Genomic DNA, 27407 nt, shown 5'->3' with positions numbered 1-27407 from the left:
TGCTCAGCCATGTATTTCTGTTTTCTGCACAAACAGAAAAATGGAGAAAAAAACTGGGAAGCAAAGATGGTGTATCTAAAAAGGTCCTCTGTTAATGGGGGTGGGGGAGGCCTTCAGGGCACCATCCTCACAGCTGAACGAAACAGGCCACCCTGAAACAGGGCCCCACCAAGGAGTGCAGGCTTATGGGGCAGGAGGAGTCGGAGAAGAACGAGCAAGCGGGGTCCCCAATGGGAGGCTGCCTCAGGCTTGCAAGAGACGGGTCTCCTAAGGGGTAGAGGACCACGATGAGAGGGTGCTCCTCAGGAGGTGCCCTCTTTGGGGGGAAAGGACTGAAAGGGTAGCAGACCAATCCGCGGCAGCAGAAGAGGGGGAACAGCACGGAGCTCAGAGCCTCGCGGCGGAAATCGCTGCGGGGGGCGGGGGGAGAACTTCGGGGTTCTGAACAGGTAAGAGCCCCCCCACTGTGGGTGGGGCACAAGGCCATCGGGATGCGTTTACGCACAACGACGGGCCCCGGGAGGCGAGGTCCCTCTCCGACAGGGGCACTGCTGGAAGAGGAGGGGAAGCGCAGGATTTGGGGAGGCGCAGCCCGGGGGTCCCGTGGGGGAGGAAGCGGGCAGAGGATGGAAGGGGAGGAAGCAAGCAGCGGCAATGCAGGCGGCGGCTCCACAAATCGGGGGTGAAGACCCCGGGGGGGCAGCGCGGAAAAGAGGGGGCGCACCGAAGGAGCGGCGGTGCGAGGTCTGCACGCGCGAGGGGGGGCCGCCGTCGGGCGGGGCAGAAACGCCACAGATACACAGCCCAGCCCAAGTGGGGCGCGCCCCAGGCGGGGCACAAGGCCCCCGGGGTGACGGGGCGCCGGAGCCGCCCCCGCGCAGAAGCGGCGGGGCGGGGCGGGGCTGCTTCGGCCCCCGAGCCTGCGAGGCAAGGTGCTGCGCCCCCGCCCCAGACAGGGGGCTGATCCGACGGGGGTGCCGGGGCGATGGAGAACGCGCTCCGCGCGGGGCTCGGGGGAGGCCCGGCGGCGCCGCAGCCCAGCGCGCCTAGGGCCGGGGGCGCGAGGCCGGCCCCCGGCGGGGCGGGCGGGCGGGCGGGGGCGCCCGGGGGTGCGCCTACCTCTCCGCCATCTTCTCCCCCGGGCCGGCGGGGTCGTCACCGGGCGCGGCGAGGGGCGGCGGCGGGCGCGGCGGCGGCGGCCCCCGCCCGGCAGCCCATGGCCCCGGCAGCGCTGCGGCTCCCCGCTCCGCCTCGCCCGCTGCTGCCGCCGCCCCGGCGCCGCCACCGCCTCCTCCTGGCCACTGACTGCCGCCGCGCGCCGGCCAGGAGGAGACGACGAGCCGCGCCGCGCCGCCGCCGCCGCGTCCCGCCGTCACCACCGACAACCGCCCGCAGCCAATCGGGGCCTCCGGGGGGCGGGGCCGTCGCCGCCGGGGCCGCCGCAGCCAACCCGGCCAGCCGCCCCCGCCACGCCCCCCCCGCCCCCAGCGCCTCGCGCGCTCATGGGCGATGTAGTTTGGGCGGCGCCCCGCCTGCCCGGCCAGCCACCTGCGCTGGCGGCCATGTCGGGCGCAGCAAGGATGGAGCGGAGGCACGGGAGACGCCCCGTCCCGTAGTCTCTACGCTGACCAGACAAAACTGTCGCGGGCGAGATGAACTATCTCAGCCAGATGAGATAGTCCTCAACTATCACCACATCTGGCCAAAGTTTTAGACTTTTCTGCTTCCCCCCCACGCACACTTACCCACCCGTGCTTTTTGCCCCTCCTAGCCTGACGAAGAGCTCTGGGGAACTCGAAGGCTTGCACACATTTTTGTGGCACTTCGGTTTGTCCTAACAGAGGAATTGCTCAAATGTGGATTATGGGTTCCACTGGCCTTCTTTCAGGCCATGCGCACACTTCGGTTCTGCATTTAGATGCAAGTTAGGCCATTTTCACACAATATCCTGCAAATTAACATGTCCACATTTTAAAAAAAAGCAATACCAGCCTGCACCATGGAGCTTTAAAAATAAGTGCAAGTTGCTCACGCCCAAATAAGTGCAGTTCAGGTGCAATGTTACATACAAAAGCAGTTCCATGTATGTTGGTAGTTGTAGAATAGAAGACTCGACCTTGGGGGAGCTGGGGGTGGCGACGGCCGACAGGAAGCTCTGGCGTGGGCTGGTCCATGAAGTCACGAAGAGTCGGAAGCGACTGAGCGAATAAACCACAACAAAAGAATAGAAGAAAGCCTACAATACATCACAAAGAACAGACCCACACTGACATCTTCCTTTCTTTCTGCACACCTCCAGGCTTTTGCAAGCAGGCCTTCCAAGTTTGCTTCCAATATCTACTCACGTTATCTCATAACATACCTCTGGAAAAATGTCCCCTATCCCTCCATTATAGGACTATATTGCCCCACCCTCTCCAGGCTCCTCCCCTCTGGTGGGCAGGTCCTGAGATTTGGATAATTTGGGGTGTGGTGGCAGCGCCAGCTGCTACCACTATTGAGTTTGTAGGTAAATCCTTTTTGTTCTCCTTATGATGTTTTGGGTGCATCTCCACCTGTCAAAAGCTTCTGGAGAGGTGAGTCACTGAAAGGCAATGGGATATTAACAAATATAGGGCTGTATCCAATGTTAGGCTTCCTTAGAGTAGATCCATTGAAATGAATGGGACTTCAGTTAGTCATAACTAACTTAAACCCCATTCATTTCAATGGGCTCACTCTGAGGAGGGCTAACGTTAGATGCAACCCATAATATGTGGCTTTGCAAGCAAAGTAGGAGCATGAAGAATAATGGTGGGGGTGGGGGGAGGGACTTGTTCTCACAGAGAGAAAATCAGGCCATATCATGTAGGGGGTCTGTGTGGCTTCATGATTGTTATCCTGAATCAAGAACCACATTTACGTAAGTAGAAATCCTAAAGCTTCTTCTGTTGCATTGTCTTGCTTGATGTCTCACAGCTCTTCATTTGGAAACTGATATGCAGTCAGAAACTGGTGGTTGTAGGGGGAGATATTATTTTTATCTATTGTTACATTAATATCCTGATTTTTTTTCTCTTGCAAGGCACCCAAGGTGGCTTACATGATCCGCCCCCCTTTTATCCTCACAACAACCCTGTGAGGTAGATTAGGCTAAGAATCAGTGACTCACCCAAAGTCACCAAGTGAGCTTCATGGCCAAGCAGAGACTGGAACCCGGATCTCCCGAGTCACAGCACAACACCCTAACCACTGCACCACACTGGCTGGCTGTTTCAGCTCTGCTTTCCTTGCAAGGACAGGGGGTCTCTACCATCAGTTAAAGCCATCTCTACCCTTCCCCCCACACCACACCACCCGCACCACCCCCAGACACAAATGGTTACAAGTAAACATATTTATGTATACAGACACACAGAGAGAAATTGAAGTAGGTTCAACATCTGCCCTGCAGTAAATCAAAAGAGTTGCAATAAATCAAAATATTTGTTCCCAAATCTTTCTTAATTCCCCCAGGCAATGTTTCTGTTCTCCTTCAGATGTGGCCTCTGAACTATTTATAATATTTTATGTATGCAGAAGTCTTGTAGTTGCTTTTCCAATTAAAAAAAATGTTTAAGGTGACAGCGAGAAGATGAATGTATACACATACACAATTATACAAATAATACTTCTCAACAAGAGCCCTTGGTGGACCATTGTTGGATTGTTCAGGTGCCTAGAGAGACAATTACTGGCTACTATCATCTTTTTCCAACCTATGAGAAATGCATGTTCTTTCCCCATAAATAGTATGTGACAACATCTAAAACAGTACAGCAGCAGAAAAATAAGGCTTAAAGAAATTTGTTGGCACCAAAAAAACCCAGACAGTGTCCATGTTGGGGTAGACAGGCCAAAGAAACCATAGAATCTGAAACCCTTTGGATTTTCTATTGGAAGTTACCTGGAAGGGTAACTGTTGTTCCCTAAAGGCACAAAGATATTAAAGATAGACTTACAAGCAGGTGCAAGCTGGCCAGTGCACTTTTTGGTTCCTGGGAAATATATGCCACATTTCTAATGAGAAACCCAAAATTGTACATATAAAGCCAAAGGGAGGCAAAAACAATTGGTTTTCTTTAATTAGAAAGGCAACATAATTAGAATTACAACATAATTCCATGGATGTTTGTTCAGAAGAAGGTGCTAACGCATTTAAGGGGATCTGAGGAATCAGTATAATGACCAAGTAGCAACGGTAAGAACAGACCGCAGAACAACAAACTGGTTTAAGATCGGGAAAGGAGTATGGCCGGATTGTATACTCTCACCCTACCTATTCAACCTGTATGCAGAACACATCATGCGACGTGCTGGGCTTGATGAATCCAAGGCTGGAGCTAAAATCGCTGGAAGAAACATTAACAATCTCAGGTATGCAGATGACACCACTTTGATGGCTGAAAGTGAGGAGGAGCTGAGGAACCTCATGACGAAGGTGAAAGAAGAAAGTGCAAATGCTGGGTTGCAGTTAAACCTCAAAAAAACCAAGATTATGGCAACCAGCTTGACTGATTACTGGCAAATAGAGGGAGAAAATGTGGAGGCAGTGACAGACTTTGTCTTTCTAGGCGCAAAGATTACTGCAGACACTGACTGCAGCCAGGAAATCAGAAGACGTTTACTTCTTGGGAGGACAGCAATGACAAATCTTGATAAAATAGCTAAGAGCAGACACATCACACTGACAACAAAGGTCCGCATAGTTCAAGCAATGGTATTTCCTATAGTAACCTATGGCTGCGAGAGCTGGACCATGAGGAAGGCTGAGCGAAGGAAGATGGATGCTTTTGAACTGTGGTGTTGGAGGAAAATTCTGAGAGTGCCTTGGACTGCAAGTAGATCAAACCAGCCCATACTCCAGGAAATCAAGCCACACTGGTCACTTGAGGGAAGGATATTAAAGGCAAAACTGAAGTATTTTGGCCACATCATGAGAAGACAGGATACCCTGGAGAAGATGCTGATGCTAGGGAAAGTGGAAGGCCAAAGGAAGAGGGGCTGACCAAGGGCAAGATGGATGAAAGATATTGTGGAGGTGACGGGCTCGACCTCGGGGAGCTGGGAGTGGCGACGGCCGACAGGAAGCTCTGGCGTGGGCTGGTCCATGCAGTCACGAAGAGTTGGAAGCGACTGAACGAATAAACAACAAAAACTGTCAAGTAAGGGTATATTGCAGGGATGGGGAACCTCCAGTCCACAAGCCTGATAAAACCCACAGAGGGTTCTCCCTTCTGTCCTGGCAGCTTGTTCCTTAGCCCCACCATCTCTGCCATGGAGGGAACAGCTCTTAGCTATGATGTGCAGCTGATCGGAGAGAAGTGGTTTCCCCTGGTTTGCACTAAAGAAAGCTCCCTTTCTCAGTGCTTAGCAGGGGAAAGCACTTATCTCCTGCTAGCTGCAGGTTGGAGATAGGTGCCTTCCAGTGTGGGGGCAGGAACAGGGGAGGAAGCTGCAGGATGATTCAGTCCTGCTTCTTTATGAGCCTTGCCCTGCTTGCTTCTGAATAGTCATGGAGAGGCTTTCCTTGCTTACTTGTGAGTAGACATGATGCTCATACTTCTGACTAGACATGCATCTGAAAGTGCTGTGGTGTGTTTCTTTCCTGCTTACATCTGAGTAGACATGCTGATGCTTATTTGTGAGTAGGCATGCTGCTCATGCTTACTTCTGAGTAGACATGCTTCCGACTATAAGTTGGTAACAATTAAAAGGGGGTGGGGATTTGTTTAATCCTGTCCATTTTTCCCTGTGGATCCAAGAGCTTCTCTGAAATGGAATTCAGCCCTGAGGCTGAAAAAAGTTCATTATCCTGGTATAAAGGATTGCAGTATTCCCATCAGTCAAGTATTTGGCCAACATAGAGTTGTCAGAAAAGCATAAGAGAAGTGAACTCGGTGTAACAATATAGCCCTGAAGAGAGTTCAGGAAGACTGACAGTGTTCAGTTTATTGTAGTTTAAGATTCAAGATAGTCCATATTCATGGGTAAGCAGCTTGTAGAATGATGAAAAAAATGTCCATATGTGTTTTTCTCTCTGACCTGACAAGGAAATTGACCATGGCTTCCTGGGATGTGCATATCACAAGTACATTTATTTAGTTGTATTTTTCATGTTGTTAATCTTTGTAAACTGCCCAGAGAGCATTGGCTATGGGGAGGTATAAAAATGTAATCAATAATTTGTTTATTTATTGCATTTTTATACCTCCCAATAGCCAGTGTTTTCTCTCACCTGGCCTCACCACCCATGGACACGTTTTCTCTCTCTCTCTCTCTCAGCATTTTCCATGGTGTTTTATTTCCTCTCTGCGTGGACTTGCTTTCTATACAGAAATTACATAATGTTCAAAGTGGCCCTTGGTGGTAAGGACTGCCCGGGAATCAGGCTTCCTGAACTGAGCAGGGGGTTGGACTCAATGGCCTTGTAGGCCCCTTCCAACCCTATGATTCTATTAGTTCTCCTTCACGTGTTCCAGCTCTGAACCTTAGCGGTGAAAACAGGGTGTTGTTTTTTTAAGCCCTGGCCATTGTCTTTTATAATAACAATATAATTTATATAATTTATATTATTATATATTAAATACAATAATACATAATATTGTATTTAGCACTTCAGAGTCTTCAAAGTGTTTTGCACGCATTTATTGCAGCAGTCCTTACAAGTACCCTATAAGGTAGGTCAGATCTATTATCTCCATGTTGCAGATGAAGGGCTGAGGTTTTGGTGTCAATGTTTTGATGCTATGAGATGGTTGACTGGGAGCATCAAGGATATCATTTTGAACTGTGTTGGGCTTGCTGCTGTGAGGAAATTCCTTGTTCTATTTAACTCAAAAGGTGATTAAGGGTGCAATCCTATGCATGTTTAGACAGAGAAAAGGCCTACAGCTTTGCTGGCTGGGGAATGCTGGGAGTTCTCTGTCTAAACATGCATAGGATTGCGCCCTAAACCTTTATGCAACAACTAAAAGTGTGGGGGGGAGACACTCCAACCAGCACCCCATGATCCTGTTTCCATGGCAACAATGACACCCGTTGTCTGTAGGCAAGAAGATGGCATTAGTCACAGATCCACATCAAAGCGCACAGAGGACATGTCTGGGGGCTGGAATGTCCACCAGCCACCCAGTCCCCAGCCTAAAAAAGTCTAAAAGTAGAATGAGAGACTTCCTAGCTTAAGGCTACAATGCTAGCCACACTTAAGGTGCAATCCTATGCACATTTAGAGAGAGAAAAGTCCTACACAAAACTCAGCATGCCCCAACCAGCCCTACAGTTCCCAGCATCCCTCACCAGCCGTGCGTAGGACTTCACCTTTAATGAGGAAGCAAGTCTGAGTAAAATCAGTGGGCCTTACTTCCAAGTCAACACGCTTGTGAAAGCCTTACTGAGTGGGCAGTAGTGAAATCGAAAACTAGGCTCAGAAAGTCAGGCCTGGCCTACATGTGCAGCAGAATGAGGTGATAAAGTGCTGAGTGGTGGACCTAAGATCAGACCAGAAGCCTGCCTAGCCCAGCGTTCTGTTCCCACAGTGGCCAGCCAGGTGCCCCAATGGGAAGCCCACAAGTAGGGCATGAGTGCCAGAGTGCCTCCTGCTCGTGTTTCCCGGTAACTAAAATACAGAGCCATACTGCCTGCCTCTAGAAGTGGCAGTAATGCACCCCTTCCTCCCACCATGACTGGTTGCTCACCCAGAATTTCTTGCACTTCATTGCAGACTGAAATTTAATTCCTGGAGTTTTTGTGCTGCATTACTTTTACCATGTTATAGTTTACAGTTGTGTTCTTAAAGTTTTATTGATGTTGTTACTGTAAGCAGCCCAGAGACCTAGATTATTGTTTATTCTGTGTTTTTTTTTACTTATTTACCTATTTTTAGGTGATAGCAATAAATAATATATGGTAGTGATTTACCAGAGACAGGTTCCAGAAAATTGGGGCTCTCCCAAGTAAACAGGAACAGTTGGAGCAAATGATTGGATGTGTCTCAACTGAATTTACTTAAGTATGGGTTGATCAGCCATTTCTGGAGTGTCCACTGAAGGCAAGGTGTCATTATATAGAATGCATGTCATTATAGAACTGCAGCTGTAGCAGGGTGAATTATAAAAAGGACTGGGATCTGTGAGTTATTTCTCAAATTAAAAAAAATAAAAGACATGCGCTAAAGAGTTCAGATTCTGTTGCTCAGCATCTGGAGCTTCCAATGAACCCCAAGCGAGTGCGTACTTGTTCACAGTGCGTACTTGTTCACAGAGTGCGTACTTGTTCTCCTCTTGTTCACAGAGGAGACAACCTCTGTGGTCCCCAAAATAAAAAAAACCCCATCTTTATTAGACATGCAAACATCCGTCTGTCAGGACCAATTAACTGCAGCAGAATAAAGGTTTTCCCTAACACGGATGACTCTTAGTTCTGCAGTGGGGATGGAAATGGGCTTGAGAGTCAATGAGGGAGAGATCAAATTTCTCTCTGTATTGCAGTGCCCAAAGAGATTTTGTGATGATGGTCATAAAACCTCTGGCTGTGATTGGCTGAGTAGAACTAATGTCATAGAAAGGCCCAGCAGATGCTCAAATCCTAGTGTATGGACAGGGTCCGACCATATTTCGTAATACATGGAAAGGAGAAGGTCTTGGGGATGAAGGAGTTATTTGCATGCATCAGTGCTGCTAAACGTCTATGGTATTTCTGAATGATAGAGTTTTCCATCTCGCTATTTATGGCAGTAGGTAGAATGGAAAATACAGGCTGCTCCTTTCTTTGCAGGGCTAAAGGGGCTCTAGCTCAGCCTTCCCCAACCGTGCTGGCTGAGAATAATGGGAGTTGTAATCCAACACATCTGGACAGAACCAGACTTCTGTTCCAGACTTCTGTCTTGCTAAGGGCCATGGCTCTATGTTTACTGACACATGTAGACGTGGGCGGGAAGGCATAACTAATCCTGACAGCTCCCTTGTGCACCTAACTGTACAATGCACACAATGGCAAAGCATCCATTATGTGTATTGCATGCAGCTGTTATGATTTCCTGGTTCCAAGAACGCAGCAGAGGCTGTTCATGCACACGTTCAAAACATAAGTTGTGGGGAAATGGCGCTAAGCAATTCCTGAATGGCCCACCTCTTCTGTGAAGTCCATGCTTAACCGCCACCCACCCATCTTCATCTCCAGCCACACATGCCATTGCACTCACATTCATCCCTTCACCTCTTCTATCCCTTCCCTCCCTCCTGTGTTCTCCCCCCGCTGTCTAAATTTGGACTGTAAGCTTCTTGGAGCAGGGACCTGTAATTTGTTAATGTTGTTGTTATGGATGTTACTGTACAATGTGCCAGATACATGGAGGACACTCTTTACATGACATGGGAAAGTTCTTTACTCGATGGTAGAGCCCCTGCTTTGCATGCAGAAGGTTCCAGGTTCAATCCCCGCCATCTCCGGGAAGAGTTGGAAAAACTCTGGCCTGAAATCCTGGAGAGCCATTGCTGCCCATCAGTGTCAATAATACTAGGTTAGGGGGACCAATGGGATCCTATGTTCCTATGGCAAGTAATGGGAAGGGAACTTTTTCTGGCTGAGATCCTAGACAGCTGCCGGCAGTCAGATTAGACAAGACTGGGGTAGATGCACTTATGGCCTGATTCAGTATAAGTCATCTTCAAATGCTCAGATAATTGACTTAAGAATTGCCTTGCTGGGTGAGTCTTAAAGTCTATCTAGTCCAGCTCTCTGTTTCCAACAGCCAAATCCCTTCTCTGTACATTGTCACCAGAATCTGATACTCAAGGTATACTACTGCCTATGAAGGTTGCATATATCCATTGTGACTAATAGCCACTGATAGATAATGGCAGTTGTAGTCCAGCGTAAATAATCAGTCTAGGCTTATGGCCCACTGGGTTATAACAGCATGTCACAGATGAAAAGAAGGATGCTTTTTTTTATTTCCCCTCTCCCTAAAGCCTCCAGACACCATTGCCAGCCTGGTGTGTTCTAAGGTTTTCTGTGTTTCTCCCCACCCTTTTTCAGGCCTGATTGGTGGGGATACTTTTTCACTAAAAATGCAGCTGGAGAACCAGCTTGCCCAGTGTGGGCTGGCACAACGCCATCCATACTTCTCAAAGTCACTATGCCTTTAATTTGGAAGCTTCCTTTGGAAGGAATGGCTTCTGCTGAAGAACTGCCCCTTACCTGCAACAGCGTGTGTGTCTTTAATAACTGGTTTTGTCTCATATTTTAAACTTGTGGAACATTTCATTAGCAACGCCTTGGCCACAATGAACAGAAAACAATTACAGGCAGAAAGCACAAGGATGAAGTTTCTAATTAAAATTGCAGATGATCGTTGTGGAAGGGACTTCCTTCTAAGTAAACATTATAGATTTTTTTTTGGCCAGGGGGCATGCATGGGGTGAATCATAGAATCATAGAATCATAGAATAGTAGGGTTGGAAGGGGCCTACAAGGCCATCGAGTCCAACCCCCTGCTCAATGCAGGAATCCAAGTCAGAGCATCCCTGACAAATGGCTGTCCAGCCTCGTCTTAAAGGCCTCCAGTGTGGGAGAGCCCACCACCTCCCCAGGTAATTGGTTCCATTGCCGTATTGCTCTGACACTCAGGAAGTTTTTCCTGATGTTCAGCCGGAATCTGGCTTCCTGTAACTTGAGCCCATTATTCCGTGTCCTGCACTCTGGGATGATCAAGAAGAGATCCTGGCCTTCTTCTCTGTGACAACCTTTCAAGTACTTGAAGAGTGCTATCATATCTCCCCTCAGTCTTCTCTTCTCAAGGCTAAACATGCCCAGTTCTTTCAGTCTCTCTTCATAGGGCTTTGTTTCCAGTCCCCTGATCATCTTTGTTGCCCTCCTTTGAACCCTCTCCAGCTTGTCTGCATCCTTCTTAAAGTGTGGTGCCCAGAACTGGACACAGTACTCCAGATGAGGCCTAACCAGTGCTGAGTAGAGGGGAACTAGTACTTCCCGGGATTTGGAAGCGATGCTTCTATTAATGCAGCCCAAAATAGCATTTGCCTTTTTTGCAGCCACATCACATTGTTGGCTCATATTCAGCTTGTGATCGACGACAATTCCAAGATCCTTCTCGCTCGTAGTGTGGTTGAGCCACGTATCCCCCATCTTGTAACTGTGCATTTGGTTTCTTTTTCCTAGGTGCAGAACTTGGCATTTGTCCCTATTAAATGCCATTCTGTTGTTTTCTGCCCAGCACTCCAGTCTATCAAGATCACTTTGAATTTTGTTTCTGTCTTCCAAAGTATTAGCTATCCCTCCCAATTTTGTGTCATCTGCAAATTTGATCAGCATTCCCTGCACCTCCTCCTCCAAGTCATTAATAAAAATGTTGAAGAGCACTGGGCCCAGGACTGAGCCCTGCGGTACCCCGCTCGTTACCTCTCCCCAGCTTGAGAAGGTCCCATTGATAAGCACTCTTTGAGTCCGATTCTGTAGCCAACTGTGGATCCACATGATCGTTGTTTCATCTAGCCCACTTCGAGCAAGTTTGCTCATCAGGATATCATGGGGCACTTTGTCGAAAGCTTTGCTGAAGTCGAGGTATATGATGTCTACAGCATTCCCACGGTCTACAAGGGAGGTGACTTGATCAAAAAATGAGATCAGATTTGTCTGGCAGGACTTGTTTTTGACAAATCCATGTTGGCTTCGAGTAATCACGGCATTGTTGTCAAGGTGCTTCCAGATGGATTGCTTTATGATCTGCTCCAGAATTTTCCCAGGGATTGATGTCAGACTGACTGGTCTGTAGTTCCCAGGTTCCTCCTTTTTACCCTTTTTGAAGATAGGGACAACGTTAGCCCTCCTCCAGTCATCTGGCACTTCCCCGGTCCTCCATGATTTCTCAAAGAGAATAGACAGCGGTTCTGAGAGTTCTTCTGCCAGTTCCTTTATGACTCTAGGATGCAGTTCATCTGGCCCTGGAGATTTGAACTCATTCAAAGTAATGAGGTGTTCCTTGACCATATGCCTGTCGATCTCAAGCTGCAATCCTGCCCCTTCAGCCTGTACTTCGCCTTTGCCAGGGGGGTCATAGACCCTCTTTTGGGAGAAGACTGAGCCAAAGTAGGAATTGAGCACCTCTGCCTTTTCTTTGTCATCTGTTATCATTTTGCCATCCTTATTTAATAGCTGAACAACCATTTCTTTCCTCTGCCTTTTACTATGCACATAGCTGAAGAAAGCCTTTTTGTTGTTTTTAGCATCCCTCGCTAACCTCACCTCGTTCTCCGCTTTAGCCTTCCTGACGCCATCCCTGCAATTCTGTGCTACCTGCCTGTACTCTTCCTTTGTTACTTGGCCTTCTTTCCACTTCTTATATGTGTCCTTTTTTGTTTTCAGGTCATCCCTAAGCTTTTTGTGAAGCCACATTGGCTTCTTCTGTTGTCTTCCACCTTTTCTTCTTGTTGGAATTGTTTGTGATTGTGCCTTGAGAATTTCCTTTTTTAAAAGTTCCCACCCATCTTGGACTCCTTTTCTCGCTAGCATTGTTTGCCATGGGACCTTACTGATCATTGTTCTGAGTTTATTAAAATCAGCTTTCCTAAAATCCAGGGTACGCGTTTGAGTACACTCGGCTTTTGCTTCCCTTAGAACCAAGAACTCAAGTACAACATGGTCGCTTTCCCCCAGAGTTCCTGTAACTGCTACTTTATCCACTAAGTCATCTCTGTTGGTTAGGATCAAGTCAAGGATAGCCGATCCTCTAGTTCCTTCCTCTACTTTCTGTAGGAGGAAGTTATCCGCCACACAAGTCAGGAATTTCCTGGAGGGGCCATGTTTTGCAGAATTTGTCTCCCAACAAATATCGGGGAAATTGAAGTCCCCCATTACTACTACATCATGCTTCCTTAAAACATTGGCTATTTGCTTTTCAAAAGTTTCATCCTTGGCTTCTCCTTGATTGGGTGGCCGGTAGTAGACTCCGACCACCAGGTTCCTTTTATTCTTTGCTCCATTTATTTCAACCCAGATGCTCTCGATGGGGCTACCAAGCTCCTCCTCCTGTATTTCTGTGCAGAGATATGTATTTTTCACATACAGTGCAACCCCGCCTCCCTTTCTGTTCCTCCTGTTCTTTTTGAACAAGTTATATCCTTCAACTGCTGTATTCCAGTCATGAGAGTCATCCCACCAAGTCTCAGTTATACCTATCAAGTCATAATTTCCCTCCTGTATTAAGAGTTCAAGTTCATTCTGTTTGTTTCCCATACTCTGGGCATTAGTATATAGACATCGAAGACCATGTGCTTCATAGTCTGGCTTTCTTCCTACATGTGTCTGAAGACTATTATTGGGCGCTATCAGCGCTGTTCTCTCCATTGCAGTGCATGCGCCTACGTCCATTGTTACCCCCAACATTACATCTCCCTTCCCCGTAGGATTCAGTTTAAAGCCCTCCTGATGAAGTTCTTCATGCTGTGTCCAAACACATTCTTCCCAGCCTTTGTGAGGTGCAACCCATCCCTAGCCAACAGCCCATCTTCCAGGAAGTATAGCCCATGGTCCCAGAATCCAAATCTCTCTCGTCGGCACCACCTTCGTAGCCAGTCATTCACCCGGAGTATTTTTCGTTCCCTTTCTATCCCTCTTCTAACTACTGGAAGGATGGATGAGAAAACTATCTGGGCCCCAAAGTTCTTGAGTTTCCTTCCCAAAGCTTCAAAGTCTGACGTGATCTCTTCGTAGCTCCGCTTGGCGGTATCATTTGTTCCCACATGGATGAGAAGAAAGGGATACCTGTCAGTGGGCTTTATGAGTGCAGGCAACCTTTCAGTCACGTCTCTAATCTGTCCTCCCGGGAGACAACATACCTGGCGAGTCCACGGGTCTTCGCGACATACTTGGGTCTCGATCCCACGCAGCAAGGAGTCTCCCACTACTACCACTCTTCTCTTCTTCTTCTTGTAGGCCTGGGTTTCATCGCCTCTGTTTGACTGACCTTTAGCCTCTTGCTCACTCTCATGCAGGTTCCCCTGTGATTCTTCCTCTGCAGGCTGTCCTCCAGTCTCATCTGCAAGTACCTGGAATCGGTTCCACAGCTCCACCGCTTCCACTGGTGCAGAGTGGCGTCTAGTTCTTCTTCTCCTAACTGTCACCGTTTTCCAAGGAGTATCCTCTACTCCATTTTTCTTCTCCTCAGCATTTCCCACTTCTGCCTCATCTTGCTGTTGCTCTTCAAGCTTCTGGTCTGCCCTTTGCTGCTGTAGTTCCCCCATTCTGTCCAAGAACTCTTTGTGTTCTCTTATTCCCCGGAGGGTTGACAGTCGCCGCTCCAGTCCACTTACTTTTTCCTCCAGCAGCGTGATCAACTTGCACTTGTTGCAGGTGTAGGCCATGTTGTTCTCAGGCAAGAAAACAAACATTGCACACACCTTGCAGGTCACCACCACTGGAGAGTCTTGTCCTTCCATAGCCCCTTTTCCCTTTTTGTGTCTAGCTTTGTGATTGTTCTGGACTAGCCTGTGCCTGCTCCTCTACTCAGTAGAGGTTAAAAGCAGAGTCCCACTGGTGTGGAAGTGTGTGTTACAAGACAAATAAATGGGAAAAAGTTAGTTAAAAAAAAAAAAAAATGTTAGGGGCCTCCCCCTTGACCTCCATTGCCGAACTCCCCTGGCCAACTCCTGTTTGCTCCCCCTGTTCGCTCGCTCTGTTCGCTCGCTCTCTGGGAGCTTGCCTGCTTCTGTAGTCCCTGGACCAGCTGGAGCAGCTTGCTCTGCTCTGCTCTGCTCAGCTGGGAGGCGGGAAACAGACTGATGGCATTGATTTATTTTGTTTTATTCTGCACAGGCATAAAGCCAGGGAACAACCCTGCCTAAAAGTCTGTATACTTTCCCTCTGTTCATAATACAAAATAGAAAAAAGGACCTGTTTATTTTTAGGACTTTTATTCATTTATTTAGATTCACAAGATGAAAGCAGATAGCAAAAGCAAATGAACAAAACACCCAAACCCAGCAGAACAGAATAAAATTTAAAGAAATTCACTAAAATGTCTCCACCTTTTCCGGACTCAATCCTGAGCTCTAAAGGCCAGTCCAAACAGGTTCGATTTACAGTGCTTCCCAAAGGTGCTTAGGTTTGGACTTTGGAGAGTGTGCAGTGGGAGGGAATTCTGTAGCTGGGCAGCAAGGGAGGCAGCCTCCCTCTGAGAATCTCTGTTTGTGCCTTTGCGGTCTAATCCTGACACATGGATCAGATGAGAGCAGTCAGATGGTGTCATCAGCAGACTGTTGCAGGGCACGTGGGAAGAAACCCTTATTTAAGGTATCTTGGGCCTCAGCCATTTAGAGACCATATTTCCACAATTCAGTCTGTAAGGTGCTGAGCAAAACAAAATAAAAACTGCAGAGAAATATAAAAGCACGATACAACAATAATAAAACAGTTGTGAAGGACAGTACCATAACGCCAACAGCAGAAAAATCAATCCAAGCTGTCTGTTCAAATGCAGGTTCTCCAAATGACTGACAGAACAGCAAGGTTTTCACTAACCACCAGTGTATAATGATGAGGTCTGGAGACAGCTTCTCTGGGGAGCAAACTCCGTGGCGAAGGCAGGCACCACCACGAAAGGGACTGACCGTAGAGCAAAGCCTCTTGAGAAGATAGTAATGAGCGGGAAGGTGCAGATGGGAGGACATCTTCCTAGAGCTGGGCCCAGACAGGCGATGAAAAGCACCTGATCCCTCTTGCGCAAAAGCCTTTTACAGAAATCTGGATTCCAGCAGCTTAACAAGGTGTTCAGTTACCTTTTTCTTTTAATAAATATTTCAGTGAGGCTGAAAGCCCTGGAGACCAAAAGCTTCTGTTTCCCACACCTGCTTGCCAGACATCTCCCCTGCAAGAGAAGGACGTAAAAATGGGGAAGAGAGGAAGAAAAATCAAAGAGAAGACAACAATTGTTTAATATTGCAGCACAGAAGTAGGTTTTTCTCCTAAGAGCCCACAGCTGCTAACTGACCACATCTAGCTCTGTAGCTCATGCTCCAAGATCTATGAGGAACTTCCAAAACATCTTAATATTTATGGCACAACGATGCAATCCATTCAGTTTGCTGCAAAGGGAGGTTCCCTGCACATTGCGGAGTGTCACAACACCCCAGAGCATCAACAGCCTCTGCAGGATCAGGCGGCAGTGGGACAAAAAACAACAACCATGAGTGAACATCAGCCTTCCCCAACCTGGTGCCCTTCAAATGTGTTGGGTGGCTGGGAATGATGGGAATTGCCATCCAACACATCTGGACGGCACCAGGTTGGGGAAAGCTGATATACACCATGTAGAGCAATGTCAAACCATTTCCAAATCTCTTAGGGCGCAATCCTACGCATGTTTAGACAGAAAAAGGTCCACAACAGTTGTAGGCCTTTTTTCTGTTTGAACATGCATAAGATTGTGCCCTTAGGCATTTTTAGACAGAGAAAACTTGTACCCAACATGCCCCAGCCAGCCATGCTGCCTAAGGAATGCTGGGAGTTGTAGGCCTTTTTTTTGTCTAAACACACATAGGATTGCACCTTTAAAAACTATCCTTGACCTCTAGCGGCAACTGGGCCAGTGCTGGGTTATAATCTAGAGCCAGTGTAGTGTAGTGGTGAGAGTGACGGACTGGGAGCCGGGAGATCCAGGTTCTAGTCCCCACTTGGCCATGGAAGCTCACTGGGTGACTTTGGGCCAGTCACAGACTCTCAGCCCAACCTACCTCACAGGGTTGTTGTTGTGAGGATACAACGGTGAGGAGGAGGATAATGTAAGCCGCCTTGAGTTCCTTGCGAGAGGGAGAAAGGTGAGGTATAAATGCAATAAATAAATAAATATAAATAAATAATCTAGGGATTATGTTAAATTGTGATAAATGGATGAGATCAGGTAGTATCTCAAAACTAGCTTTGCACCATTCTTCTAAGTTTGGGAAGGATTTTTACCCTGTATACTGGGCCCAACTGTGTGTGGCTTGGGTTCCTTTATTTGAACCTGTTGGAATAATTTGCCCAAAGAGACTCTTTCTGCACCTGCTCTCTGCTTGTGGCTTGTTCTGCTTGTGTGCTGCCTTTTGATGGGCTGCAGACTCTTACAATTCTCCAGTTCTATAGCAGACTCAGATAAAGAGTCTTTACATACTGTGTAGAAATCCATAAAGAACAATGGGACAAACCGACCACACATACAAATACTTAGCATTTAAATTGTGATTTTAGAGTGTTCAAAGCCCTTTGCGTATATTGTCTCAGGAATCATTACAACAGCCCTGCAAGGTAAGTCAGTATCATTATCCTCTTACTACACAGGTGTGTGGAGGGAAGTTGCTAGGAGATTAAAGCTTGCCTAAGTTCTGTTAGTTAGTTTGTGTTGGAAGTGAGCTTTCAGTTCCCAATATGCAGTCTGATCCTAAGCACGTTTATTCCGATCTAAGACTCAGGCAGTCATCCTGAGTAATTCAACTCAGTGGTCCTTACATCTAAGTAACTTTGTTCAGGATTTTCTGCCACTGAGTTTAGATTAAAGAGAAAACTCTCTGGAAAAGACCCTGATGCTGGGAAAGACTGAAGGCAAAAGGAGAAGGGGACGGCAGAGGATGAGATGGCTAGATAGCATCACTGATGCAATGAATATGGACTTGAGCACGCTCCGGGAGAGAGCGCAGGACAGGAAGGCCTGGCGTGCTATGGTCCATGGGGTCACGAAGAGTCGGACATGACTGAACCACTGAACAACAAAAATGCACATATGATTGCAGCTTCAGGCTACATTAACTTTTGGAGAAAATGAACTGTTAAGCCTTTCTTAACTATGTGATGTTGCTTTGATGTGAAAATTAGGACAGAGCGAAAATGAGAGATGCTTTTCACTGAAGCTTTCATCAGCTGTGATCAGCACACCCACACTGTCCAGTTGACTGGAGGAGGCTGAGAACAGGGATGAAAGCGTGTGCCTATTCAGAATGAGGGTTGGAAGCCTTGCCCTCTGAATTGGCTTTGTGATACAATTGCAAAGCCAAATCACATTGGCTACGTGGCACTGTGAAGTCATCACATTCTTTATGTGATCCCTGATTGGCTGGGATCACCCTGGGAAGGTGAAAGGTAAGGGGGAAATGGCACCGAAGCACCAGCTCAGACGGGAAACAGTTTAAAAAAACAGGCTGGAAGAGGTGCGCTTCAAGTCATGTTCAGGGCTGTCCTTTTGGAATTTGCCCCTGTTTGCGGGCGATCATTCAGTGTAACCCTACTGGCAGCTGATTCCGGAATGATATTTCCAGATGGCGGCTTCTCCATTGTCCACAGTACTAGCACAAGGAAGCAGAGCATCAACTACCTCAAAGAAGATACGCTTCCTAGTTCATAATGCTGGCCTTCCTAGCACAGTCGTTTGGTGCTATGGCTCCCGGGTTAGGGCTGCTTTTGTGGCATGGCCCATGCTGATCTCGCTAGCCTGGATGCGTGGCATTCAGCACAGGGATTGGTGTGACCCCCATGCAGCTTGTGGGTGCTGGGCATGCTGATTCAGCAGTCTTGTCCCGTGGAAAAAGCTGTTGTTGGGGGAAAGTAGCTGCCTGGAAGCACCCTAATCTTCTCAAGCATAATGGCCATGATTACGTGCTGTTGGAGAAGGCTCTGAGGCACATGCCCATGACCAAGGGCTGTAATTACAGGAGAAGTCCATGGGCTGTTGCATATGTATGGCTTCAATCCGGTGTTTCTTCAGCAAGGGGCAGTGTCAGCCGCGGAAGATGGCCGGCCTTCTGGTGCAGCAGCAGCAGCAGCGTCTTGCAGGCCAGAAGCATCTCATCATTCCCTTGTGCTGCGTTGGGCTGTCAATCAATCTTTGCTCGTCTCCTCCTGTCTGAAACATCAAGGCAGCTTTTCAAGGTGACTGAATGCAAGTAATTTAGCCTGCTACGCATCTTGTACGTCTTGGTTGTAAAAAGTAAACGTGGGTGGCCAGCGGAGGGTGTGTGTGTGAGAGGGAATAAGAAGTCTGCTCAACCCACAGCCTCCATCAGTAGGAACATACCTGGAGTCCACAGGTGCCATGATGGGGTGGCTCCTGCAGCCCTGGACCCCCTTTTCCAGTGCTCCAATGAGTTCCAGGCAGCCACCTTTCTAACTGCCCCAAATGCCCAGGACCGATACGCTCCCAGGAACTGCGGCCAATTGTGCTGGTGGCCACCCAAAGCTCATCAGAGGCTATTGCCAACACCCTCCTCCTCCAGGAAGCTGACTCCCCCCACCCCAATCTAGCATAAATAAATAGGAGAAGGGGAAGAGCTGTCCACCACAGCGGAGAGAGGGGAGTGGTGACATGGAGGCCCTGCCAAAGGGACTCATGCTAAGGGCCCCTTCAATCTTTACATAACAAGAGCATCATTTCCAAGGGTGCACTATGCTACAAATTTGTTAATGAATTCCCATTGAGCAAGCCTCTTTTTCCTTGGAAAGTATTTGGTGCGCTTTAGTGAGTCACAAGGTCAGCAATGGAATATCTAGAGTGCCTGAAATGCTCCATTAGCGTCATCTATGTGTTTCTGTTTTTAACGGGGAGCATCATAGCTTGGGGGGGGGTCATGCTTTGCATGCAGATGGTTGCATGCTCGATCCCTGGCATCCCCAGTTAAAGGTGGTGGGGCTGGGAAAGACCCTTCTCTTTTCAAGAGATCTTGGCCAATCAAAGAAGATAGTACTAAGCTAGATGGGCCAATAGCCCTACTCAGTTAAAGGCAGCTTCATATGCTCCACCACTCCTTCTAATAGCAAACTCTGGTGATTGAGTGCCAACATGATTGGAGCCAAAACAGGGGCCACCAAGAGAAAGGAATTAGCATGCTCAGGGGAACACCAAGCTTTCTAGAAGCACAACAAATCTAAAAAAACAAACAAACAAACTATGGGGGGGACTCGCCCCCCCAACCCAGTCAAATGAGGACTGAGCATGCTCAGTAGCTGTGGAAAGTTGAATGTCAGTCATTAACGAAAGAAGGAAAAGAGTCCCCTTCTTGTTGAATGAAGTAGCATGGATGAGGGCTGAACAGGAGCACTCCTGTTAGATGGTGAGGATACACTACAGCATTTTGTTGCAGATCCCACTTGTATATTCTACTCGTGTCTGGTGATGTTGCCGAATTTCATAATTAGTTGGCTCATTGGTCAAAATCTCACATTGTGAAGTCATCACATTCTTTATGTAATCCTTGATTGGCTGAGATCGTTATGGAAAGGTGAAAGGAATGAGGGAAATGGCACCGAAGCACCAGCTCAGATGGGAAACAACTTCAGCAAACAGTTCCAAACAGTAGGCTGGAAAAGGCGCACTTCAGGTGATGTTCAGGCTCTCCTTCTGGAATTTGTCTCTGATTTGTTTGCAGGTGATCGTTCAGTGAAGCTCTAATAATAACTGATTCCGGAATGATATCATTTCCAGATGGCGGCTTCTCCATTGACCACAGTACTAGCACAAGGAAGGAGAGCATCAAGAATCTCAAAGAAGACGTGCTTCCTAGTTCGTAATGCTCGCCTTTGTAGCGAGCCTGGATCGATGCAGTACGAATTTGCGCCTAAGTTCAGAACTGATTGCGAGGTTCAGAGCATGCGCAGTAGTGCACAGATCCCCTCCCCCAAAATTCAGTCCTGCCACCTAGAACGCCCCCAGTCTTACCTGAAGTGGTCTTATTTGCTGCTGATCACATAGGCAGGCCACATGAAAACAACCAACCAGAAAGGGGGTACGTAACGTAGTAATGCACGATGTCGTGCCTCACTACACAGTTCCAAAGTGCAGCTCCCAAGTTGCACCTTGATATTGCGCATGAGCAAGAACGCGAATACACAGAACAATTGCAGGTTTTTCAGATTACAGGGGAACTCTCGTCCAAACTCACGTGGATGAATTTGTTACTTTCTGAGTAAATAACGAATTCACATGGAGTAATTTTGCCCATTGCTACTCATATCCATTCATTTTCCTATTTGGTGCTCTCCCATCTGACTACAGCAAAATCACCCCCAGGAAACGCTGCAAGAGCTCGGTAGCTCCTGCTTGTGCTTCTCACCCGCCCCTTCCCTTTTGGCCCAGACATAAGGAGTTCTGCACTTCTTGTGTTTGTTCCTTCCTCATTTTGCCGAGGCTGAGTCAGGCTGCCGAGCTCTGGCCTGCTTTTCAATGACGCTCAGTGACAGAGGCGCTAAGGAATGCGGGCAAGTCCTGGAACAGGAGGGGGCGGATGGCTTAAGCCACCTCCTCACTCCCCTCCTGCACACCAGCGGCCTTTGTCATGGCAAGAATGGCTCCTTTGAGGGCAGGCTGATCTCTCTTTGGGCCCCATTGTACCAGGGCTAATAAGATGCGCTTCCCAGCTTATCGGCGGGCACAGAGAGCTGGCTTGGACAACATGCTGTCCCGTGTCCTGACATTTCCAGCCTGAATAATGTTCTCCTTGAAGCACAGAAGGGCCCTTTCTGTTGGCAGCTAGGCAAAGGGCAAGACCCTTGGAGAGCCAGCTTGGGGGTGGGGTTGCTTCTCCTTTGAGGGAACACCTCCCCCCGCCACCAAAAAAGCAGGTGTTTCTGAGAAAGAGTTGCATGGTGGTGGAATGAAAGGTGACCCCTTCCAGCAAAGCAGGGACCGTAACTGGACACATGCCGGCATTCACAAAGACAGCACCAAATAACCAGAGCTAGATATTGCTGCAAGCTCCCTGTTTCTCAGGGTGGCCAGACATTCCAGGGGTAGCCTGTGTGGTGTGGTGGTGAGAGTGTTGGACTTGGGCTGGAGAGACCCAGGTTCAAATCCCGACTTGGACATGAAGCTTTGGGCCAGTCAGTCTCTCTCTCAGCTGAACCCACCTCCCAGGGTTGTTGTGAGGTTAAAATGGTGTGTGTGGGTGTGTGAGAGTGCAGGTTTCCCTTATGACCTGGACCCCCTGAGCAACCACTTGGGGATCTCTTGCCTCCTTAAGAGTCCCACCTTCCTTCTTTTAAACTTCCCCTTCCAGTAACGTGGGGTTTAGGCTGTAGATGTGGGGTGACTGGCACTCTAGGGATGGTGGAGAAATCCACTGCAGATTCAAATCAGACTGGATTCTCAAGAGTCCAGCCTGCGAAGTCAGCAGTGGGCCAGCCCCCCCACCTCTGCTGCATTTCCGGCAGGGCGGCTCTCCTCCATTCTAAACGGCACTGGGGAAAGAGCCTGGTGTGCCGCTGAGGCCCTTCCTCCCTGGACCGGCTGTCAAGGGCTTCCTGAACAGCTGGCGCGGGGATGAAGGCTCCTGGCGCGGCTAGCCCCCATGGAGGAGAGCCACCCCGCAAAATCCGACAGACGCGGTAAGGCTCCAGGGAAATCCATGGGGCCCCCAGCAGCCCAGATTTCCCCATTGCGGACCCTTCCCTGGACCAGAAGTCAAGGGGTTCATACATCCCTACCGTAGACACCACAACAGTTTACTAGTAGATTTAAATCAAATTACAACTAACGGTATTTACACAATAGAGCTGAGTGATACAAAACGCATTAAAAGAAAATTTGTTGTTTATTTGGTCAGTCGCTTCCGACTCTTCGTGACTTCATGGACCAGCCCATGCCAGAGCTTCCTGTCGGCCGTCGCCACCCCCAGCTCCCCCAAGGTCGAGTCTGTCACCCCCAGAATATCATCCATCCACCTTGCCCTTGGTCAGCCCCTCTTCCTTTGGCCTTCCACTTTCCCTAGCATCAGCATCTTCTCCAGGGTGTCCTGTCTTCTCATTATGTGGCCAAAGTACTTCAGTTTTGCCTTTAATATCCTTCCCCCAAGTGACCAGTGTGGCTTGATTTCCTGGAGTATGGACTGGTTTGATCTTCGTGCAGTCCAAGGCACTCTCAGAATTTTCCTCCAGCACCACAGTTCAAAAGCATCTATCTTCCTTCGCTCAGCCTTCCTCATGGTCCAGCTCTTGCAGCCATAGGTTACTACGGGGAATACCATTGCTTGAACTATGCAGACCTTTGTTGTCAGTTGGATTTGTCTGCTCTTCACTATTTTATCAAGATTTGTCATTGCTGTCCTCCCAAGAGGAAAACGTCTTCTGATTTCCTGGCTGTAGTCAGCATCTGCAGTAATCTTTGCGCCTAGAAAGACAAAGTCTGTCACTGCCTCCATGTTTTCTCCCTCTATTTGCCAGTTATCAATCAAGCTAGTTGCCATAATCTTGGTTTTTTTGAGGTTTAACTGCAACCCAGCGTTTGCACTTTCTTCTTTCACCTTCGTCATGAGGTTCCTCAGCTCCTCCTCGCTTTCAGCCATCAAAGTGGTATCATCTGCATATCTGAGATTGTTAATGTTTCTTCCAGTGATTTTAACTCCAGCCTTGGCTTCATCAAGCCCAGCATGTCGCATGGTGTGTTCTGCGTACAGGTTGAATAGGTAGGGTGAGAGTATACAACCCTGCCGTACTCCTTTCCCAATCTTAAACCAGTCCGTTGTTCCGTGGTCTGTTCTTACCATTGCTACTTGGTCGTTATACAGATTCCTCAGGAGGCAGACAAGATGACTTGGTATCCCCAGCCCACCAAGAACTTGCCACAATTTGTTATGATCCACACAGTCAAAGGCTTTAGAATAGTCAATAAAACAGAAATAGATGTTTTTCTGAAACTCCTTGGCTTTCTCCATTATCCAGTGGATATTGGCAATTTGGTCTCTAGTTCCTCTGCCTTTTCTAAACTCAGCTTGCACATCTGGCAATACTCGTTCCATGAATTGCTGGAGTCTACCTTGCAAGATCTTGAGCATTACCTTACTGGCATGTGAAATAAGTGCCACTGTTTGATAGTTTGAACATTCTTTGGTGCTTCCCTTTTTTTGGTATGGGGATAGAAGTTGATTTTTTCCAATCTGTTGGCCATTCTCGTGTTTTCCAAATTTGCTGGCATATGGCATGCATCGCCTTGACAGCATCATCTTGCAAGATTTTAAACAGTTCAGCTGGGATACCATTGTCTCCTGCTGCCTTGTTATTAGCAATGCTTCTGAAGGCCCATTCAACCTCACTCTTCAGGATGTCTGGCTCTAGCTCACTGACCATACCATCAAATCTATCCCCGACATTATTATCCTTCCTATACAGATCTTCCGTATATTCTTGCCACCTTTTCTTGATCTCTTCTGCTTCTGTTAGGTCCTTGCCATCTTTGTTTTTGATCATACCCATTTTTGCCCGGAATTTACCTCCGATGTTTCTAATTTTCTGGAAGAGGTCTCTTGTCCTTCCTATTCTATTATCTTCTTCCGCTTCCGCGCATTGCTTGTTTAAAAATAATTCCTTATCTCTTCTGGCTAACCTCTGGAATTTTGCATTTAATTGAGCGTATCTCCCCCATCACTGTTGCCTTTTGCTTTCCTTCTTTCTTGGGCTACTTCCAGTGTCTCAGCAGACAGCCATCTTGCCTTCTTGGTTTTCTTTTTCTTTGGGACGTTTTTTGTTGCCACCTCCTGAACAATGTTGCGAACTTCTGTCCATAGTTCTTCTGGGACCCTATCTACTAAATCTAGTCCCTTAAATCTATTCTTCACCTCCACTGCATATTCATGAGGAATATTCGTGAGCTCATATCTAACTGATCTTTGGGTCTTCCCTATTCTCTTTAGTCTGATTCTAAATTGTGCAATAAGAAGTTTGTGATCTGAACTACAATCAGCTCCAGGTCTTGTTTTTACCAACTGCATAGATGTCCGCCACCTTTGGCTACAAAGGATGTAGTCAATCTGATTTCGGTGTCGACCGTCTGGTGAAGTCCATGTATGAAGTCGTCTCTTAGGTTGTTGGAAGAGAGTGTTTGTTATGCACGGTGAGTTGTCTTGGCAAAATTCTATCAGCCTATGTCCTGCTTCATTTTGTTCTCCCAGACCATGCTTGCCTGTAATTCCAGGTGTCGTTTGACTACCCACTTTAGCATTCCAGTCTCCTATAATGAAAATAACGTCTTTTTTTTTTTGGCGTACTATCCAGTAGGTGCTGCAGATCCTCATAGAACTGATTTACTTCTGCTTTTTCAGCATCTGTGGTTGGGGCATATATTTGGATCACTGTGATGTTAAATGGCTTACCCTGAATTCGAATTGAGATCACTCTGTCATTTTTTGGATTGTATCCAAGCACTGCTTTAGCCACTTTATTATTAATTATGAAGGCTACTCCATTTCTTCTGTGGTCCTCTTGTCCACAGTAGTAGATGTGGTGGTCATCTGATGTGAAGTGGCCCATTCCAGTCCATTTCAGTTCACTGACACCTAAAATGTCTATATTTAATCTTGCCATCTCCCCAATAACCACATCCAATTTGCCCTGGCTCATAGATCTGACATTCCAGGTTCCTATGGTGTGTTGATCTTTAGAACATCGGATTCGTCGTTCACCACCAGCACCATCGGCTGCTAGCCGTCCTTTCGGCTTTGAGCTAGCTGCATCATCACATCTGGGGCTAGTTGAACTTATCCTCTGTTCCTCCCCAGTAGCATTTTGACTATCTTCCGACCTGGGAGTCCCATCTTCTGATGGTATACCGACGTATCTTTGGTTGTACTGATCCATTTAGTTTTCATGGCAAGAATACTGGGGTGGGTTGCCGTTTCCTTCCCCAGGGATCGTATTTAGTCTGACCTCTCTGCCATGACCTTCCCGTCTTGGGTGTCTCTTCACGGTTTAGCTCATGACGTCATTGAGGTGCTCAAGCTCCAGCACCACGACAAGGTGACGATCTCCTTTGCTGAAGTAAAAGAAAATAAAAGGTGCAAAATGCAACTTGCAAAACTAAGCTGCACTTAAGACTTTTCTAGGCTGTTTCTTCCAGCTCACTCTTCAGACTGTGCTCACACTTCAGGCTCTGGCTGTCCCTGCTCTTACTGGCTCTCTCCCTGTCTTTGTTTACACCCTCCTCCTGGAAATTGGACTGGCAACCCAATCTTTCTTCAGCACTGGTGATGAGACAGTGTCCTCCACTGCACATGGGAACAGGAGCCTGGCCTAGGGGGTGAAAAGCAGGATGAGCAGCACACAGCACTGTCCTCCAACACATCCCCACAGCCGCCCTCAGCATCTGCTGCCTGAGGCAGCTGCCTATGACCAACAGTAGGGGTGTCCCTGCCCTCTGCTGCACACAGCTACAGGAGCTTCGTCCTCCTTTGTAGCTGATATTGGGTGTGGGTGGTGGTGGTGGGGTTGATTCCAATAGATCATCTTCCTCCAATCTGGTGCCCTCCTGGCTGGCTGATGAATTCTGGGAATTGCAGTCTAACATATCTGGAGGGCACCAGGTTGAGGAAGCCTGCACTAGTTTATTCACTGTTCTTTAATCCCACCCTTCCTCCAAGATACTCAGGACAGCATACATAGTTCCCCTCTGTGAAGGTTTGAGGCCTACAGAGGCAAGGGGTAAAAAGATCAGGCTTATTTCTGTTTGGAGGAGGAACCCTGAGAGGAGTAGTTTCATTTCTCTGGTAAAGTTTCTGTTTCAATTCCCCAGTTAAGTTTTATTTCTTTGGGACTGAAACAGTACTTTTGGTTTTCGGGTGGAGAATAAATATAAAGAGAGCAAGAGAGCCACTAAGAGCAGAGACAGCCAGAGCCTGAAGTGAGAGCAGAGTCTGAAAAGTGAGCTGGAGGAAGGAGCCTAGAAAAGTCTAAGCACAGCTTGGGTAAAGGAACTTGCATTTTGCACCTTTTATTTTCTCTTAATGTATTTTGTATCACTCAGCTCCTTTGTTTAAATACTCTTAGTTGTGATTTGCTTTGCTTTACCGGTTAACTGTTGTGGTTAAACTCTGTGTCTAGAATGTCAATCACCCCACGTCTACAGCCTAAACCCCGTGTTATTGGAAAGGGGAAGGTAAAAGAAGGAAGGCGGGACTCTTAAGGAGGCAGGAGATCCTTAAGGAGTTGCTCAGGGGGTCCAGGTCATAAGGGAAACCCTGACAGCTGGGTTTTATGTTAAAAACAAGAAAGAAAATAAAAAGATGAAGAGGATTTGGGTGTTTTGGGGCCTGTAGAAATGACACCATATGGGGTGCAATTTCAGAAATGTGGGGAGGGGGGATTGTAATTTCAGAAATAAAACAGCAACATGTTTGTCATGAGACTGCATTATGATGGTAGATGGGTGGGGACGTGTGTTACAAATCTGTACTGCGCCCTCCACCTGGTGGTGCTTGGACCTTGAGCGAGGCACTGCAAATGTAAATGCTGCCAGTGCTGCCACCGCTAGGAGGCACACTTTCTCCAGATCAGTTGTCCACCGACAGTGTCAACATGGTCAGTGGTTGACCAGGAAGCAGTTAATATACCTGCGTGCTGCCAGCATCTGTTTGGCTAGTGGCTCTCCG

At 47.7% G+C, this 27407-nt stretch overlaps 1 protein-coding gene and 1 long non-coding RNA gene across 2 annotated transcripts in view; one reads left to right on the top strand and one right to left on the bottom strand.

The window, feature by feature from the left end:
* ARHGAP39 (Rho GTPase activating protein 39) overlaps positions 1 to 1414 on the bottom strand; it is a 197790-nt gene extending 196376 nt beyond the window's left edge. The window contains exon 1 of the mRNA XM_084848589.1: positions 1120 to 1414. Within this exon, the coding sequence (XP_084704715.1) occupies positions 1120 to 1130 (11 nt within the window). The 5' untranslated portion in view covers positions 1131 to 1414. The remainder of the gene's footprint in view (positions 1 to 1119) is intronic.
* Positions 213 to 27153, top strand: LOC146346501 (uncharacterized). Its single transcript, XR_014789953.1, has 4 exons — positions 213 to 449; positions 18767 to 18930; positions 20424 to 21948; positions 26973 to 27153. It is a non-coding gene; the product is annotated as an uncharacterized LOC146346501 (long non-coding RNA).
* Positions 27154 to 27407: the final 254 nt, after the last annotated feature.

This window comes from Heloderma suspectum, chromosome 4, assembly GCF_057233095.1.
Source record: "Heloderma suspectum isolate Gila_16-S chromosome 4, 16-S_ref, whole genome shotgun sequence".
Classification (NCBI taxonomy): Eukaryota; Metazoa; Chordata; class Lepidosauria; order Squamata; family Helodermatidae; genus Heloderma; species Heloderma suspectum.
The sequence above is the reverse complement of the archived record's forward strand: the minus strand, read 5'-3'. Positions and strand labels throughout refer to the sequence as shown.